This window comes from Lolium rigidum, chromosome 3, assembly GCF_022539505.1.
Source record: "Lolium rigidum isolate FL_2022 chromosome 3, APGP_CSIRO_Lrig_0.1, whole genome shotgun sequence".
Taxonomy (NCBI): Eukaryota; Viridiplantae; Streptophyta; class Magnoliopsida; order Poales; family Poaceae; genus Lolium; species Lolium rigidum.
Genome location: NC_061510.1, coordinates 176164316 through 176179987, shown reverse-complemented (window position 1 = coordinate 176179987; position 15672 = coordinate 176164316). Strand labels below are relative to the sequence as shown.

Sequence of the window (15672 nt, the reverse complement as noted above, 5' to 3'; positions counted from 1 at the left end):
CTAGCCCATATCAAAACCAGCTCTACTCACACAACTATAACTAATGCAAAAGATGTGAGTAGAACCAACATATATAGAGTAAACTCCCCCACAATGTATGCACATGTGATGAGCATGAATTCATTGCATACATTATCAAGATTAAGCTTTGGGAGAGTTTCCACTATATAATCAACCATGCATGACATAATAAATATGGAATGCATGAGAGGCAAAACACTTAAGCATAAACCAAATTTAAGTATAAAACCATTCCCTTAAACCCTCTAAACTTCTCCTCCATTGGCAACAAGTGCCAAAATGAGTGAAAACTTTAGAAAGTCAATATAATATGAGTTCCTCCCCAAGATGTGCATTTCTCATTATTTGAGTGGAATCAAATGCACATATCCAATGACGAATACATGAAGGAAACAATAAATAAATATAATGCAAAAAATTAAATTAAAGCTATAATGTAAATTAGTGCAAGTAAGTAAAATGATTTTGGATTTTGGTTGTAGCTGCAAGAAGTATTTTTTTTCTTTTTTTAGAATTTAATTAGTGTAGAAAATATAAAAGCAAGTAAAAGGTGGTTCACTTGTCTACTCGCTCATAAAGGTGTGGTGATATTAAGAACAAGATAGATAACTTAATTTTGATGAGATTTTATTATGTATCTTGATAAGCATTCATATGGGCATTACGTCCTAACATAAAGATGATACTACACATCTTACTTATACTCCACTAGAAAGGAATTTTCCATGCTATCTAGATTTAAGAATTAATAGAGTATAATCTTAAGTACGTTGACATAATGTTGAATGATAAATGTGCTACCGTTGCATTAAAACATATCACAACAGATCAATTATAGTATCCATGAATGTAAACAAGATTTCTCAGCAGCCACTAAGAATTATAGCGCATGCATTCTTTTTTATCCCTAGTGAAGTAACAAAGGAATTTGTAAAAACCATTGTAGATATGAAGTTGCTATCACAATTCACTACTGCTACCATGTTACTCCATCTAATACACACCATCCCTCACACATGCTCTCACATAAAAGTTTGAGCATAACAAGTAGTAAAGAACGATGTAACACCATGCATCTATAAATACACCAAGAACACAATAAAGGTCCAGTTTTCATAAATTATCCAATAAAACTAAGGATCCACCACATAGTACATAATATGGCCATACTCATGATAGGTAGCTCATATGGCATCTAATCAACATATCACAAGAGAGAGAGAGAGAGAGAGAGAGAGAGAGAGAGATCAAGCTACTCCATAAATCCATAGTCCAGGGGTGGACTACTTCCTCTTCATCATGGTGGCTATGTTGGTGATGCTGGAGAGGGTGGAAATGCGATCCGGGACAGCTCTGGTAGGGTTTACCCCTCCAATCTTTGCAGATTCGGCCTTTGTTTCGTGGTTCTGTGTTTATCCACCGTCTCCTCGCGAGAACTCCTCGGGAGGGCTTTATATAGTGTTTTTAGGTCAATCCCGACAATATAAGATCAAGATATATGGATGACATCGGACGCTCGAGGGGAAAACGAGTATGTGTGGCGTGGCCTGGTGTAGGGCCCGCACCACCTGGTCTTGTTTGGGCCTTGTGGGTCCCCTCGTGTGCTTCTTCTTCTCATATTATTCCTTCGGGAAAAAATTGACGCCAGAAAAATCCTAGCTCCATTTGAGTTCCGTAAGGTTCCTGAAACTTAAAAATACTCAAAACAGGGGTTTCTTGTTATGCAAAACAAGAGTTTCCTATTCTGCATAGTTATAAACCAATAAAAGGGGGTCGTTTAGAAAATCCCCAAAATCAATGCAAAACATGAATATACCATCTTATAACATGCAAATATGTTGGAATATGTGGCAATAAACTACAAAATTCATGCATGCATTCTACATGCATCAATATTCCACTCACACATCAAATGAACCACAATGCAAATCCAATGATTTTAAAGTTGAATTGAATGGTGGCAATATCACGGTGAAGTAATTGATTTAATAGACGTAATACTAAATCGGTAAGTCCTGCAGGAGAGGCGATCGGGATCGAGGCAGCAACCATCACAAAACCAATCTTGGGTTTGGTACTCCTCGCCGACGACACGGTTGGTCCGCTTTTCCTCCAGCGGCCTTAGGGCATTGGAAGTATGGTGGATCATGGCCCCCGCCGATAAGGAGTTTTCGTTCTTTTTAGGTTGATTTCGGTGTTTTTTCGGGAGGTTGAGGCGGCTACATCCTGAAGTTAGAATAAAGTCATCTCCGCCATATCCTTTCTTTGGTGGTGCTTCTAGCACTGGCGGAAGGTGTGTGCCAGGTGGATATCCTATGACTCAACCGTTTTTTTTGTGTTCGTTGGTGTGGTTTCAGGCCAGTCTCTTTCGATCTACGGTTCGCCATCATTAGCGATGGTAGCTGCTCTATTGTGTTAGTCCTTTGGAGTTTTAGCACGACGACTTCACGTCAGTCTACTACAGCAAGATCTACTCCGACAAGCTTTGCCTGACTCTGGTGACGGAGTGGCAAGGACGACGGCGCGCCTTCGGTTCGTGCTAGTATATTTAGTCGTCGCTAGGTGGTCCAGAGTACCTATTTATAATTTTTGTTACTTTTTAGGTTATTTCTACTACTGTTGATGATTATTAATAAATTGGTGGAACTTTCGCAAAAAAAGCTGAATATAACTTGTCATATACTAGGACTCTCTTCTCCACCGCTCTCGTCTCCTCGTCTCTTTATCGGTTCCTCTAGATCCGGGCCGGCTATCCAATCCCCCTCTCCTCTTCGACTGCTGTCAGCATTGAGATTGGGTTTTTTTAGATGAACATGGATCTCTCCCCAGCTCCATTTCATTGAAAAGAAGCCAAATTCTTTTACAGGGAAAAGAAATTCAAAGTTCGCTAATAAACTAGAAAGGAAAGACATCTCTAACTGGTTGCGACTTATTCATTTTGCTGGGGAAGTAGCTGCCATCCCAGCAACTCCCGAAATACCAGCAAAACAAATGTCACAACAACGTTTACAAAAGCACGAATATAAAGGATAGTTCACTAACTAGCTACAGCTTGGAATGGATCATGTGCTTTTTGAATTTGCTCCCACACCAGACGACTCCTGGAGGCATTTTTTCCTTCGCTGGTTTGATCATATCACCACATGGATCTTGTGAGATTCAATGGGATTGTCCAGGAGATATGTTAGTGTCGCCCTCCCTTCAAAGCTCGAGTTTTAGGTGGAGATCCAGTCGAAGGAGGGGTATCTTACCCCACGGGGAGGCATAGTGGAGCTTTCAAATTGGCCAGTTTTTTTCCTTCATTTTCTAGTTCCTTGAAAGGTTTCTTCCAAGCCCAAAGGAGGAAGTAAACCAGTCGCCACACCTGTTTCAAGTTAATCCAAGTAGTATAGTTAAACACAAGATTATTTCTATTCAACCATAAACCCCATAGGACAGTAGAGGAAACTACTTTGAAATGCATGAACGTTGAGATTGGGTGAGGGACCCTCCTCGTGTACATTAGTAGTATAGGTTAGGTCAGGTTTGATCTGCGGCCATGGCGTTTCTGCTGGTTTGTTGTGTCGCTTTCATGCTTGCGAGTAGCACGGAAGACCTTTGGTCCCCTCGTCTAGTGTTATTTTGTGGTGGAAGGCAAGTAGATGTGGGGGAGCTGAAGGATGCGGCCAGAATAAGCTCGCTCTTCATCCACTCGTCTCAAGCGGCCATGGTGGTGAGGGGAAAGAGTGGAGTTTGCAAGATTTGACCCTACTTCTTCTTGGCTATGCCTTCCTCGTTGTTGCCTTCACGGTGATAGCAGCGGAAGAGGGGAATCGCCAAGATCTTCATCCTCTTGCCGGGTCAAGGGCTCCACAAACGACAACATTCTGCGGGAGTCCTGGAGTGGGCTGCTGCCTCAGTCTTCGATGGGGCGGTGGTGGTCGCTTGCCGGTCTTTGCGCTGCCGTATCTTCTGGTCGAAAGGCGAGCATATGTTGATTTCGTCCCTGGCCGGTTGTTGTTCGAAATCTACGTCTTTCTCGTCTGCGTGGTGCCGTAGGAGAAGCCGCAGAGGTACCTTCACCCCAAGTGGTTGCGTCCCCGGCGGTGGAGGCACCGGATTTGTGCTGGAGTTAAAGAAATCACTCCATTACGTTTCCTATTTTATATTTAGGGTCCTCTTTGTAAAATCCTTGGACAGGATTGTAATCTCCATTTCTTTGTTTCCTCAGCTGTACTTTACGCTTTGATCTCGCAGCTTTCAATGTTGTAGTAGTCAGATTTTTTTTTGGAAAAACTAGATGGAAAAATGGTCAAGAGTTGCCGCACACGCGTCACCTCTTCAGCTGACACGTCCAAGCGCAGGTGGCGGCGTCCGCCTATACTCACTCCCACCGCCTGCTGTTTCGCGCCGTATACACCGCCTCCTCAGTCCTCCTCCGTCTCGCCGTCGAATCGCCTTCACCCTCTCCTCCACTACTGTAGTGGTACCCAGAACCTTCTGGCTCAGTCCGGCGCCGCCGCCGCCGTCGCTACCATGGCCTCCTCCACCTCCGACATCGAGGCCGCTCTCAGGAGTAAGAGCCGCCGCCCCTCTCCCTCTCTTTGCCGTTGATGAACCGCTGTACGATCGATTAGCCTCACTTGTCTCGGGCCCTCTCGTGGTTCTTGTGCATTTACGGACGGATTTGGTCTTGGGTGGTTGCCAATCCACAATTTCCCTGCCAGTTTTCCGATAAAGCTTTCGATCCGCTCATCTAGGCGGAAACACCCGAAATGTATTTGGAAGGAAGAAACCCCGAATCTCAGACTATGGGGTTTCGCAGCTTTCGCTTCACGAAATCGGTGCGGCGAGTGGCCTAGCTACACCGATCTGGAGTCTCATATGTGCAAGTTTCATCACATTCCGCCTGTTGGAATGAGTGTGCTACTGTGCTGCCGGACTTCACCTCTTCCTGCCATTTCCCCTTGCTAGGACTGGCGAAGGAGAAGGACCTGCGGGGAGGTAAGGACGCAAAAGGGGAAACCGTGCTTCACTTGGCCGCGAGCCAGGGCTGCGTGGGGAGCTGCCGGTTCCTGGTGGAGGAACTGGGCTTTGATGTAAATTGTGTGTCGAATACTGGTGCGTTTTTCGAGCCGACTTGAAATCTTCTCATCAGTGGCAGAATTATTTTGTTTCTGCTAGTACCTACATGATGTGTTCTCCTTGTAGGTGTGACACCAATGCTCTTGGCCGCATTTGAGGGGAATGTCCAGGTTATGAGGTACCTTCTGGGCCACGGCAGCGACCCTGCGATGCCCGACGAGAAGGGCTCCACGCCTCTGCACTTGGCAGCAGAGGAAGGTGCGCTTTCTATGTCCCAGAAATCAAAGGAATCACGACATTGCTTGCATGTATAGATATACTCTGTATAGGCCCTACTTGTAATCTATTTGGATTCGCACTATCTTTGTTGTGCCTCCAGGGCACTGTGAGGCCGTAAGGCTTTTGCTCTCCAAAGGAGTCTGTGTGGACCCTATTGATCATCGGGCGACGCCATTGCACTTGGCTGCTGCAAAGGACCACGATCAGGTTGTGAAGGTTCTGCTGGAGCTTGGTGCCGATGTAAGTTATCTATTCCATCCTCACCTAACTAGAGTACTAGACACATATCTATGTTATGGAAAGGTAAACACAACAAATTTAGTGTGACAAGATCAACAATTAATTTGCACATTTACAAGTATATTGTTATAGTGTTACTGTTATGTGATCGGACTAACAGTTCCGAAAACTGTGCTTTATTTCTCTTTTCAGCCCAACAGAGTTGTTCATCACGTCTTTTCACCACTCATGATGGCTGTCCATGGCAAGGCCTTGAAATGCATGCGGCTACTGATTGAGGTCCAATAACTTACTGACTTTATGTATCTCTCATATTATTTTTTCTATTTGAATATGTCCTGATTTCTGAAGTAGTATAACTTACTGGGTAGAAAATCCAGATTAACGAAGCAGCCTTGTTTTTCTATGGAACTTGCTATCTTTATTACTTCTGCAAATCCTATCTCTAAGTGTACCCTACTTTATTTATAGGCTGGTGCTGATGTGAATGCTCACGGTTACTCTGGACCAACTCCTTTAACGGAGGCTGTTGATAACGGATTAACCAACTTTGTCAAAGTCTTACTAGAGGCTGGAGCCGACCCTAACATCCCTAACCAGGTAACTATAGCTCTGTTTTCATCTCTCTGTTTACTTGTAGTGACACAGCAGGTTTTACATATCTCATCTCAGGATCATGATACTAGTTGGTTACTAGAATTCTACTTTTGTATTTATCTAAGCTCACTTGAACCACACTGATGACGATTCGAGAGGAAGTACTGTGTATAGCTTTTCTTCGAATCCTGTTCTGCTCATACAGTATCTAGGACTGTTACAACTTACAACCAGTGGGGTGAATTCAGGATGTCTCTTTTTCTCACGATGTAGAAAATCTAGTGACATGGATAGCTTTTTCATTTTCATGCTGGATTATCTCATGGTTTGTTCAATGATATAGCATGGAGCAATTCCTATCGAGCTAGCAGCAGCTCGAGGTCAACGCGAACTTGTTGAAATTCTGTTCCCTAGGACAAATCCGATTCGATCCCTGCAAGATTGGAGCGTTGATGGGATAATTAGACATTTTAATTCTCCACATATCAACCCTCTTCAGGTATATACATAGTACTTCTATTACTTCATTCCAGGATAACCTGTACTCCTAATTTTAATGCATGATATTTTCGTATTTTCTGTTTTGGACCATAGTAATTCCTGATTCGTTGTACTCTTATAGAAGTTTATGCAGCATTCTCCTTAACGGGGTCAAATGTTCGCCACACAGAACACATACTCATGAATTCTGTTTGCTTGCATGGATCTCTTTGGTCCTTTAATTGTTTGTCACTTTGTTTTTCATGGATTTCCTATACATAACATTTACTCCCTCCGTTCTTTTTTAATTGACTCGGATTTAGTACAACTTTTTACTAAATTTGAGTCAATTAAAAGAGACCGGAGGGAGTATGAAATTGTAGTCTCCCTGTTCTGAGCTACAAGTCTCTATGTACTTAACAAATTCTTGTTACAGGCATCATTTAGTTATTTGGACAGAACAAATTATACCCAAGTAAAATTTGTATTTCAGTTGACTATTTTCATTAGGAAAATTGTGGCATATTCCAGTAGTTCTCATTGTATCAGCCCCCAGCTAAAGTTTCAAAGAAAATATGATTATGATTGAAAGGATTTTGATCAAGCAGCACATTATTTAATTTCTGACTTCAGACAGTTATCGTATTGTCCAAACCGTCATTTGCTATGCCTGTAACTAGACATACTACTGTGTTCAGGCCACAGTTTTTGTGAAGGAAAGAATTGCTGATCTAAAGTCACAAGGAAAGGAAGCATTTGGAAAGAAGGACTACGTTGCGGCAATGTACTTTTATGGCCTGGTAAGTGCATGAGCCAATCTAGTACCTTGTTTGGGACAATCAGAAAGATCTGAAAGCAAATTTATACTTCTGCAACATGAGACTAAAGATTGAAAAGGTGTTGTCTTTTGCTTTTACTGTAGCCATACAGCTTTTGTCCTTCCAAAACAAAATGTTGAGCTGAAGTATCCATAGATGCATGGCTGACTTCCATTCTACTATGTGGTTTTGTTACATTGTGTCACACATTGAACTAACAAGAAGGCAACTATATGGTCCACAGAGACTGTTAAACTGAGCGCATGCTTGCTGGTTGTAAATGCAGGTCATGGAGATAGACCCATTTGACGCCGCTATGTTTGCCAACCGGAGCCTCTGCTGGCTGCGAAAGGGTGAAGGGGATAGAGCTTTGCAAGATGCGCGGCACTGCAAAATGATGAAGCCCGGTTGGTCCAAGGCATGGTACCGTGAAGGGGCAGCCCTCGGATTCATGAAGGTACATACGATGCATTAGTTATGTCCTTGTAAACTTGTTCCCAGCCTGGTATGTCCCTTGTGATATTTTTTCCATGCACAGGACTACGAAGGAGCCGCTGTCGCGTTCCACAGAGCGCTGCAACTTGACCCCAAGAGCAACGAGATCAAGGAAGCGCTGAGGTAACAACGCTGGTTACTACCTTGAATTATTTGATCCATGGACGAGGACGAAGATATGAAGTTATTCGGTGGCCATGCTCTTTTGACTGACTTTTATTGTTGCGACTTGTTTTGCAGGGAGGCGGTGAAATCTATGGAGGAGATGCAGCACGACTAAGCAACCGGGATGTCTGTGTGTGTATAGAAGCGATCTCTGTAACGATCGTGCTGTATATATCCCTACTTTGGCTACTACCCCTGCTAGTATTGATAGTTCGGACCGCAGACTGCTCGTATGTTAGATGATGTTGCGATGGACAGTTTCAAACTGTGCGCCATGAGGGGTCTCAGATTTTGGTAGGTTGCTGTGATGACACCTCGCATTTTGTGATGGCATGAATGTTCATGTAAACTGTGACACTCTCAATATAATGAAACTACATCTGCCACTGTGTATGAGTCTTATCTGTATGGCGCTCCATTTGGGATGGCTGGACAGGTGCTCATCCTTTCGCCTAGCTAGGAGTCTCGCCATCCAATTCTCGAGACCACACAATGTGCTTGCTTGCTTTGCACATATGTGAGCGCTTTGTACATATATGAGCTCGGTAATTGGATCTTCTCAATACATGTTGAATGATAAAAACAGTAAAAGAACTAGCTAGCTCTCCAATTTCTTATAGAATTACAGAATTTGCGGCAGTTTTTGAGATTTACTATCTCCAGACAGTCTGTCTCCATGATCACATGTGTAAGGCCTCTAAGCTTGGCAAAGAGAAAACGTTCATGCAAGGAATGCTCTCGGTGATCAACGGATCTGTGCTCCCATGTAAAGCCTTGCTCCATGCTCCAGTGTGGCGATAGGAAAATCTTGCAACTCCGTCAGTGTTTAACTGAACCATCAGTGTTTATTTTTATAAAATCTCATCTGGAGGTTGCCATCCGTGCCATGGTAAGATCACCTGCTGTCAATCCTGGAGCCAAAGCTTCCCTAGCAGTTTTCACAGAAAACGCTGGATCCGTAGCTTATTCATCATATTTCCATTTGTTACGTGAGAGCGAAATCGACAACATAATAGTGATGATAATTTCTATGCGTTCCTAATCTGAAAACCGTGGGTCACAAAAGATATCTTGTGCAGTGGCGGAGCGTGAGCCAACATGAAGGATGTGTCAACACATTAAAGACTGGGCCAATTAATGATAGTGGGCCAAATTTTTTACCAAATCCCGAAGAAAAGTGAGAGTGAAGACTAGGTCGAGACCCGGTATGGCTTCCACTACGCGTCGCCCCTGATCTTGTGCCTAATTAAGTCTGTGGGTGCATCCGAGGTAGACGAATATCTAGCCATTTCACAGCTTCATTCCAAAACCATCTTGCATGAAAACATGTGATCAAGGCATGTAACAGGTGTCAACGTTTCAGAGGGCATTCTTATTTGGCAAAATCCAGCAAAGCACCAGTCAGCAAAACACTCAGAACTTTTGGCGTAAATTTCAGTTTCCATAGGGATGTCCACATCTGTTGTTCAGTCTCTGAGTTGCACGCGTTTTCTGATTCACTAGAGAATGGCCCTATCTTTCGTGGCTGCAAGCATAAAAGTCCTCACCACCACCATTCGGCAAAGGTATATCTGCATCAGGTGCTATGAACACCGATCTGATCAAATTCCTTCACCAAGTCCAATTATTTGTATCACTAAGCAAGCTAACCTTTACCAATTTTCTCGGCTTCACCAGTTCAGTATCTACAAGTTTCATAATATAGGACATGGAGATTGAGTATCAGTCCATATAGACATTGTTGAGCCGTCGCCACCGTCTGAACCAAACCTGCTTGCAGAGCCTCTCTACCTGCCACGAACGCATGCCAAGTCGCAGAGGCAGAATGAGGGACATTAGCTTCCATAAAATCACAATTAAGAAAATAGTGTTCTTTCAATACTCTAGTACGTAAGGAGCTTGTATTTTCCATGAATCTCCAACCATGCGTCCCCAACAGTGCCAAGCCGAATATGTGCAAGTCACGGAAACCCATTCCACCCTTTTATCTTTGGTGTAGCTAGATTGTTCCAAACCCAGTACATAGGACTTTCTGTCCAAAGAACTGCCCCACCAGAATTTTTTCCCAACGAACTAATTCCGGGGCGAATCGTGCATTGAATCAGCAAACACCAATGTTTCACGTGAAATATTCGGCATGCATCGGGAAACACCATTAAGTCGAAAGCAAGCAAGCGAAGGTGTCGTGGTATCGTCACGGCATATGCCATAGGGTGGCTACTCGAAGGTGGTTCCTAGATGGTCTCACGGCGGTATCCGGATGCGGGTATGGGGACGAATGACACGGTGACGTACCCAGGTTCGAGGCCCTCCGGTGGAGGTAAAACCTCTACTCCTGCTATGAGTGTATATGGTGATCACACAGTACAATGGTGCTCCTTGAGCTGTATCCGGCTTGCCCTGGGAGGCTAAGGTAGACGAAGGTCTCTCTCAGGGCAGCGCTAAGACTAGAATGAAGTGAGAATGATCGATCCCCCGCACGAGAGGGGGTAGTGCAACTTATATAGACGCTGACACTTTACAATGAAGTCCCTAAGACCTAGTGGCCGACTGGCCGGCTTCGGCTTCGGCTCCTTCCCGAGGCGTTGACGTCAGGAGCCGTTGAGGCTTCATGGCCTGTCCCATCCGCCCGCCGGAGTCAGCGGTATGGGGGAGAGGTGTCTATGTCGCCATCATGCCCTGTAGCCGGTACGGACCGACGTACGCCATGATGGCCTGTCCGCCGCGTGGCACTATTGCTCCACAGTGCCCTGTGCTTTATGGGAGGTGAGGTCAGCGTGGACCTGCGAACCCGGACCACCTACCCAGTTCCTTCTTATGCAAGACTCGCCAGCCTCGAGTCGGTCTAGAGTGTAAACCCCAGTCGGATATGGCTTGTAGAAGCCGGCCCAGCCACAGCGCAGACGGCCGTAGCCAGACCGACTAGGACTCAGAGCCAGCCGGCTTCCGAGGCAGCCGGCCACGGCTCCAGCCGGCTGCTCCTCAGCCGGCCTTTGCCGCCAGCCGGCCAACCTCAAGTCGGCTGCTCCGCGTCCATTGCCCTACCCGGGGTCTTCCCCCCGACATTAGCCCTCGAAGCTGGCAAGGACCTGCGTTAAGAGGGACCTAGCCAGGTTTTCCTGGCTTTTAGATATCTCTTGAATGTGTTTGGCGGCACTCGGAGGGGCCGACTGAGAATTTTTATTCAGCCGGCTGCGTCCTCATCCGGCTCGCTTCGTTCGGCTGCTTCTAGCCGGACGCTATTTTCGCTTCTGCAGCTTTTGCTTTTTCACAAGTGTTGACGACGTCTCCGCCTTGCTAGGAGAGTTTGGGGCCGGATTGAATTTAATGTCCGGCTCCGGCTTGGGTGCGCCGGAGTCTCCGCCGCCTCGGGCTCTGCGCCCGACTTGACTGGTCTGACGGTTGGTTCCTGCTGCCGCTTCGTCTGGTCACATCAATGTCGCCTCCGGATCCGGTGCGGTCGTGGGGGACGTGGTGTGGCCGTTTCCAGTAACCGCTGCGGTCGTGGGAGGAGTTAAGGCGCAGTAAATCCGGGGACGTGGCCCACGTTCGCCACTTGGAGGCCAAGCGCCCGCGGCAGGAGGCCATAAATGCCGCGGGGGAGGCATCGAGGCGGCCACTCGCCCCTTTCTTCCTCCTCGCGCTCCCGCTTCACTTCTCCTCTTCGCTCGAGCTCTTCGTTGCTCCGGCGCATTTTCTCCACCGCCTCCCTGGCGAACTCCGGCGGGCAGCCGCTCCGACGTTCCTCCGCCGAGCCGCCGCCGCTACTCCGTCAATCCGGCGCCACGGGGCCACGCGTGTCCACGGTACGCTCTCCGCCGCCGCTGTCGCCGCCGTCTCGTGGTTCTTCCTCGCCGTTTCCTCTCTCTTGGTCTTCTTCATCTTCCTCCTCATCGATGGCCCATCCAAGCGGTTCTTGGAGGGGTTCCTACATGCGGGAGGACGACATCGAGCGTCTTGTGCGCCTCCGCCGGATTCCGGCGGAGGTGATCACGAGGGTGCCTGGCGACGAGATGGAGCCCAGACCGAACCCCGGCGAGCGCGTGGTCTTTGGAGCGCATTTCGATCGAGGGTTGGGCCTGCCGGCTTCGCACTTCTTCCGCCGGTTCCTGGACTTCTTCGGCCTGCAGCCTCATCACCTGCCGGCCAACGCCTGCGTCCTCCTCAGCTGCTATGTGGCCTTCATGGAGGGCTACGCCGGCTTGTGGCCGGACGTCGACTTTTGGAGTCGGCTCTTCTTCATCAAGGCGCAGACGACTGACGGCCACCTACGGACCTGCGGCGCCGCCTCGATATACTCCCGCCCGGGCACGCCCTTCCCGAGGATCCCGACGGTGGATTCGGTGAAGAATTGGCAAATGTCCTTTTTTTATGTGCGGAACGACAACTCGGCCTTCGACCGGCTCAACTTGCCGGAGTACAACCCGGCACCGCCAGTCGGCCGGATCAACTGGGGCCACAACGCCAGGACAACGGACCCGGACGCAGAGGTAAACCTTCTGTGGGATTTCCTGGGGGCTAGTGTCTCAGAGGGCCGGCTGAGCGCCGAGGACCTCCTCTGCACCTACACCGAGCGCCGGGTGCTGCCGCTCCAGATGCGTGTCCACAAAATTGGGCACATGTCTGGCCGGTTTGATCCGACCCGGACGTCCAAGGTGGAGCTCACCAAGGCCCAGGTCGCCCGCCGGGTGAACAACGTCACCAAGGCCAACATGCCGGAGAACTGGGACTGGGGGCTGGTGCCCCACAGCCGGGCGTCGCTGCCTGAGCTGGTAAGTTTCTGTGTTTTGGCCGACTTCCGGCTTGCGGCTGCTTGGCCGACTTGTTATTTATTGCATTTGTTTTGTTTTCAGCTTTTCGACCGCCAGGGCATCGAGGACGGCGACCTGGAGCAGAAGATCTGGACGCCGGATCATGCTGATCCGGCTGACGGAGCCGGCGACCAAGCCGGCGACGACGAGCTGCCGGAGGTGCCCGACCAGGGCGGCCAGGGGGAGCACAACCCGCCGCCCTCGCCAGATCACCAGGAGGAGGAGGAGGAGGCGACGTCCGCTACGGGGCCTCCCTGCGGTGCCCCTTCGCGTGAGACCGCCTACCGCCTCGGCGACTTCTGCGCCCAAGGGGAAGAAGCGGGCCAGCGGCGGGTCCACGGTCGCGCTGGAGGCTAAGGCCAAGAAGCAGCGCCGGCTGGCGCCCAAGAAGGTTCCAGAGGCGGCCGGGTGAGTCCCTTTTCTTCGTTGTTTGATTCCTTTTCTTTCCTTTCTTTTTATATTTATCTTCTCTTGTTTGTCCGACTAGGGCTGCCATAAAATTCACCCAGGGCGGCGGCTCTCGGCCGGCTCCCCGCGTCGTGTCGCCGCTCCAGCGGCAGAGGAGGGAGCCGACACCGCAGCCTTCGACGCGTGCGCGCACGCCGCCCGTCGTCGTCGTGCCGCCTGCGGCTACGCCGCCTTCCGCGGGGGCGTCTTCTTCAGCTGCACCTCCTTCTGCAGCGCCTGTCTGCGGCGCCCAGGGTGAGTCGGCACGCCGGCCTACTCTAGACGATCTGTTTCCGCGCTCGATTTTTGGAGCCTGCGGCCGGGGCCGGCAGGCGTGCGCCGCCTGCGACCGGAGCTGGAGCTGGCGCGGCTGCGCCGCCTGCGACTGGAGTTGGCGGTTGACAAGGGATTAACTTATCAATGCCTACAAGTTGTAGACTAGGGTTTTGTTGGATGTAGAGGGCAAGTAGATCTCGAAGGTTTCAGCCGAAAAGTACTCGACGATGTAAAAACTAGGGTTTGTGAGACAATGATTCGATGCTTTCTTTGTCCCTCGACTCCCCTTATATAGGAGGTGGAGCCGAGGGATTACGTAATACACAAGTTTACGAGTCCGGGAGAGTTTCTAACCCATCCCGCAAGATTACAAACAATGACTCCTATTACAACTCTAGCTTTCCTTAATAGTATCTTGGGCTCCCGAATCTTCTTATCCTTCGGGTCGTGGGCCTTCGATAAACCCGGGTACTATCTTCGGCGGACCCATTGGGGATGCCTATGTCGATAGCCCCGAGATTTTGCTTGAATCGCAGAGTCAGGGAAAATCTCCACCTTTATATTTATTCGATAACTTTGAACTTTACCACATATCTTTGCATACGAATTTCTATATTGTACAGGGATAATGGTAGTTGGGGTTAGTTCATCTGACGGATCAGGTACTAGTTAACTGCTCTAGTGGCAATCCGCAAAAACCTACTTCAAGATCACGTCCCTGGACATGATCTCGGGATACTGGTGTAAACTTCGACAGGTGCCGCTTAAGGTCTTACCATTCCGTCGAGTCCCAGTCATATTTTATCGGGTACCTAACGCGTCCGTTAGGATTTTTCTTCGTATCTGTTGATACGGAAAAAAGTAGCAAACCGATGTCAGAGACGGCGCCACGCCGCTCAGAACGGATCTGGGGTCTTACCTTCGCAATGTTTTGCGGCATTCAGAAATTGTTCGCAACTTTGGCGTTCTGAGAATATATTGTCGAGTGCTTATTCGGCTGTTGGAATAGCACATTTTACTGAGTCAATGGATGACTTATATTGCCTTCCCGATGGGAGTATATGTAGAGTTATTTGTATAACTCGAAATATACTCACTTCTTTCTTTCTTTCTCTTCTCTTTTTTTTATAATTTCATCGGGCACGCGAATAGCGTTCCCGATGGGAGTAGCCCCCGAGGCTACAGCCAAGGACTTGTACTTGGTTGTAGATTCAACACTCTAATGCCTCATGCCACTATATTGTCATTCTTTCTCGGGGTTTTATATCTATCGGGTGCGCGAACAGCGCTCCCGATGGGAGTAGCCCCCAAGGCTATGAACAAATGCTTGCGTTTGGTCATAGGCTCTCGCCATTTCTATTTTGCCATATTCAAATATTTCTTTTTTCCAAAGTAGCCCCCGAGCATTTGAGCAAAAACTTGTATTTGATCAAAGGCTCTCGAAACAATAATCTTCTGCTGTCGCCATTCTTGTGAAGCTTCATAGCCGAGATTTTCTTTTACCAAGGTGACATCACTGCTGATGACAGCCACGACCAATTTATCGGGAAAACGCGAGAACCGCTATCTCTCTGCCTTGTGGGCCCAGAAATCCTGTCAATTTGACACGTCGTGCAAGTGGGGGACACACGTCCTCCGCTTTTCCTGGCGCACGTACTGTAGCTCCTGTGCTTTCTCGTCTGTGTGAAATTACTTTTTACCCCTTGTCCACGTGTACACCATCTGTCCCGCAATCTCTCAATCCAACGGTGCGTCGGTTCGCCGCACCTCTATATAGAGGTATTGTCTTCCTCCTCTAGTCTTTTCGCTTGCGCCGCACCTCTGCTTCTCCTCTGCGAAATCCTCCATTGTTCCTATTGCTTCAAGCGCTCAATCCATACTCACACTCTTCACCACCAATCTCATTGATGCCTCCGCGCAAGCTCACGAGGCACAGCACACCCGAGTCGAGGATGGCGACTGAAGATCTGGGGAACACG

The 15672-nt window shown here is 48.1% G+C and overlaps 1 protein-coding gene across 1 annotated transcript; it reads left to right on the top strand.

The window, feature by feature from the left end:
• The first annotated feature begins 4426 nt into the window (after positions 1–4426).
• On the top strand, positions 4427–8545 carry LOC124698694 (ankyrin-3-like). Its single transcript, XM_047231158.1, has 11 exons — positions 4427–4576; positions 4975–5121; positions 5212–5343; positions 5465–5604; positions 5797–5883; positions 6076–6204; positions 6545–6700; positions 7380–7481; positions 7786–7956; positions 8038–8117; positions 8235–8545. Exons 1-11 carry the CDS (start codon positions 4537–4539, stop codon positions 8272–8274), a joined length of 1224 nt encoding a protein of 407 aa, XP_047087114.1. The 5' UTR covers positions 4427–4536; the 3' UTR covers positions 8275–8545.
• Positions 8546–15672: the final 7127 nt, after the last annotated feature.

What these genes read in the sequence shown, in the direction of transcription:
- LOC124698694 (XM_047231158.1), top strand. Translation starts at nt 4,537, where the DNA reads ATGGCCTCCTCCACCTCCGACATCGAGGCCGCTCTCAGGA. An exon ending in TGCTGGAGCTTGGTGCCGAT is followed by an intron (nt 5,605 to 5,796) that starts GTAAGTTATCTA and finishes TTCTCTTTTCAG; the next exon opens with CCCAACAGAGTTGTTCATCA. An exon ending in GAGATCAAGGAAGCGCTGAG is followed by an intron (nt 8,118 to 8,234) that starts GTAACAACGCTG and finishes CTTGTTTTGCAG; the next exon opens with GGAGGCGGTGAAATCTATGG.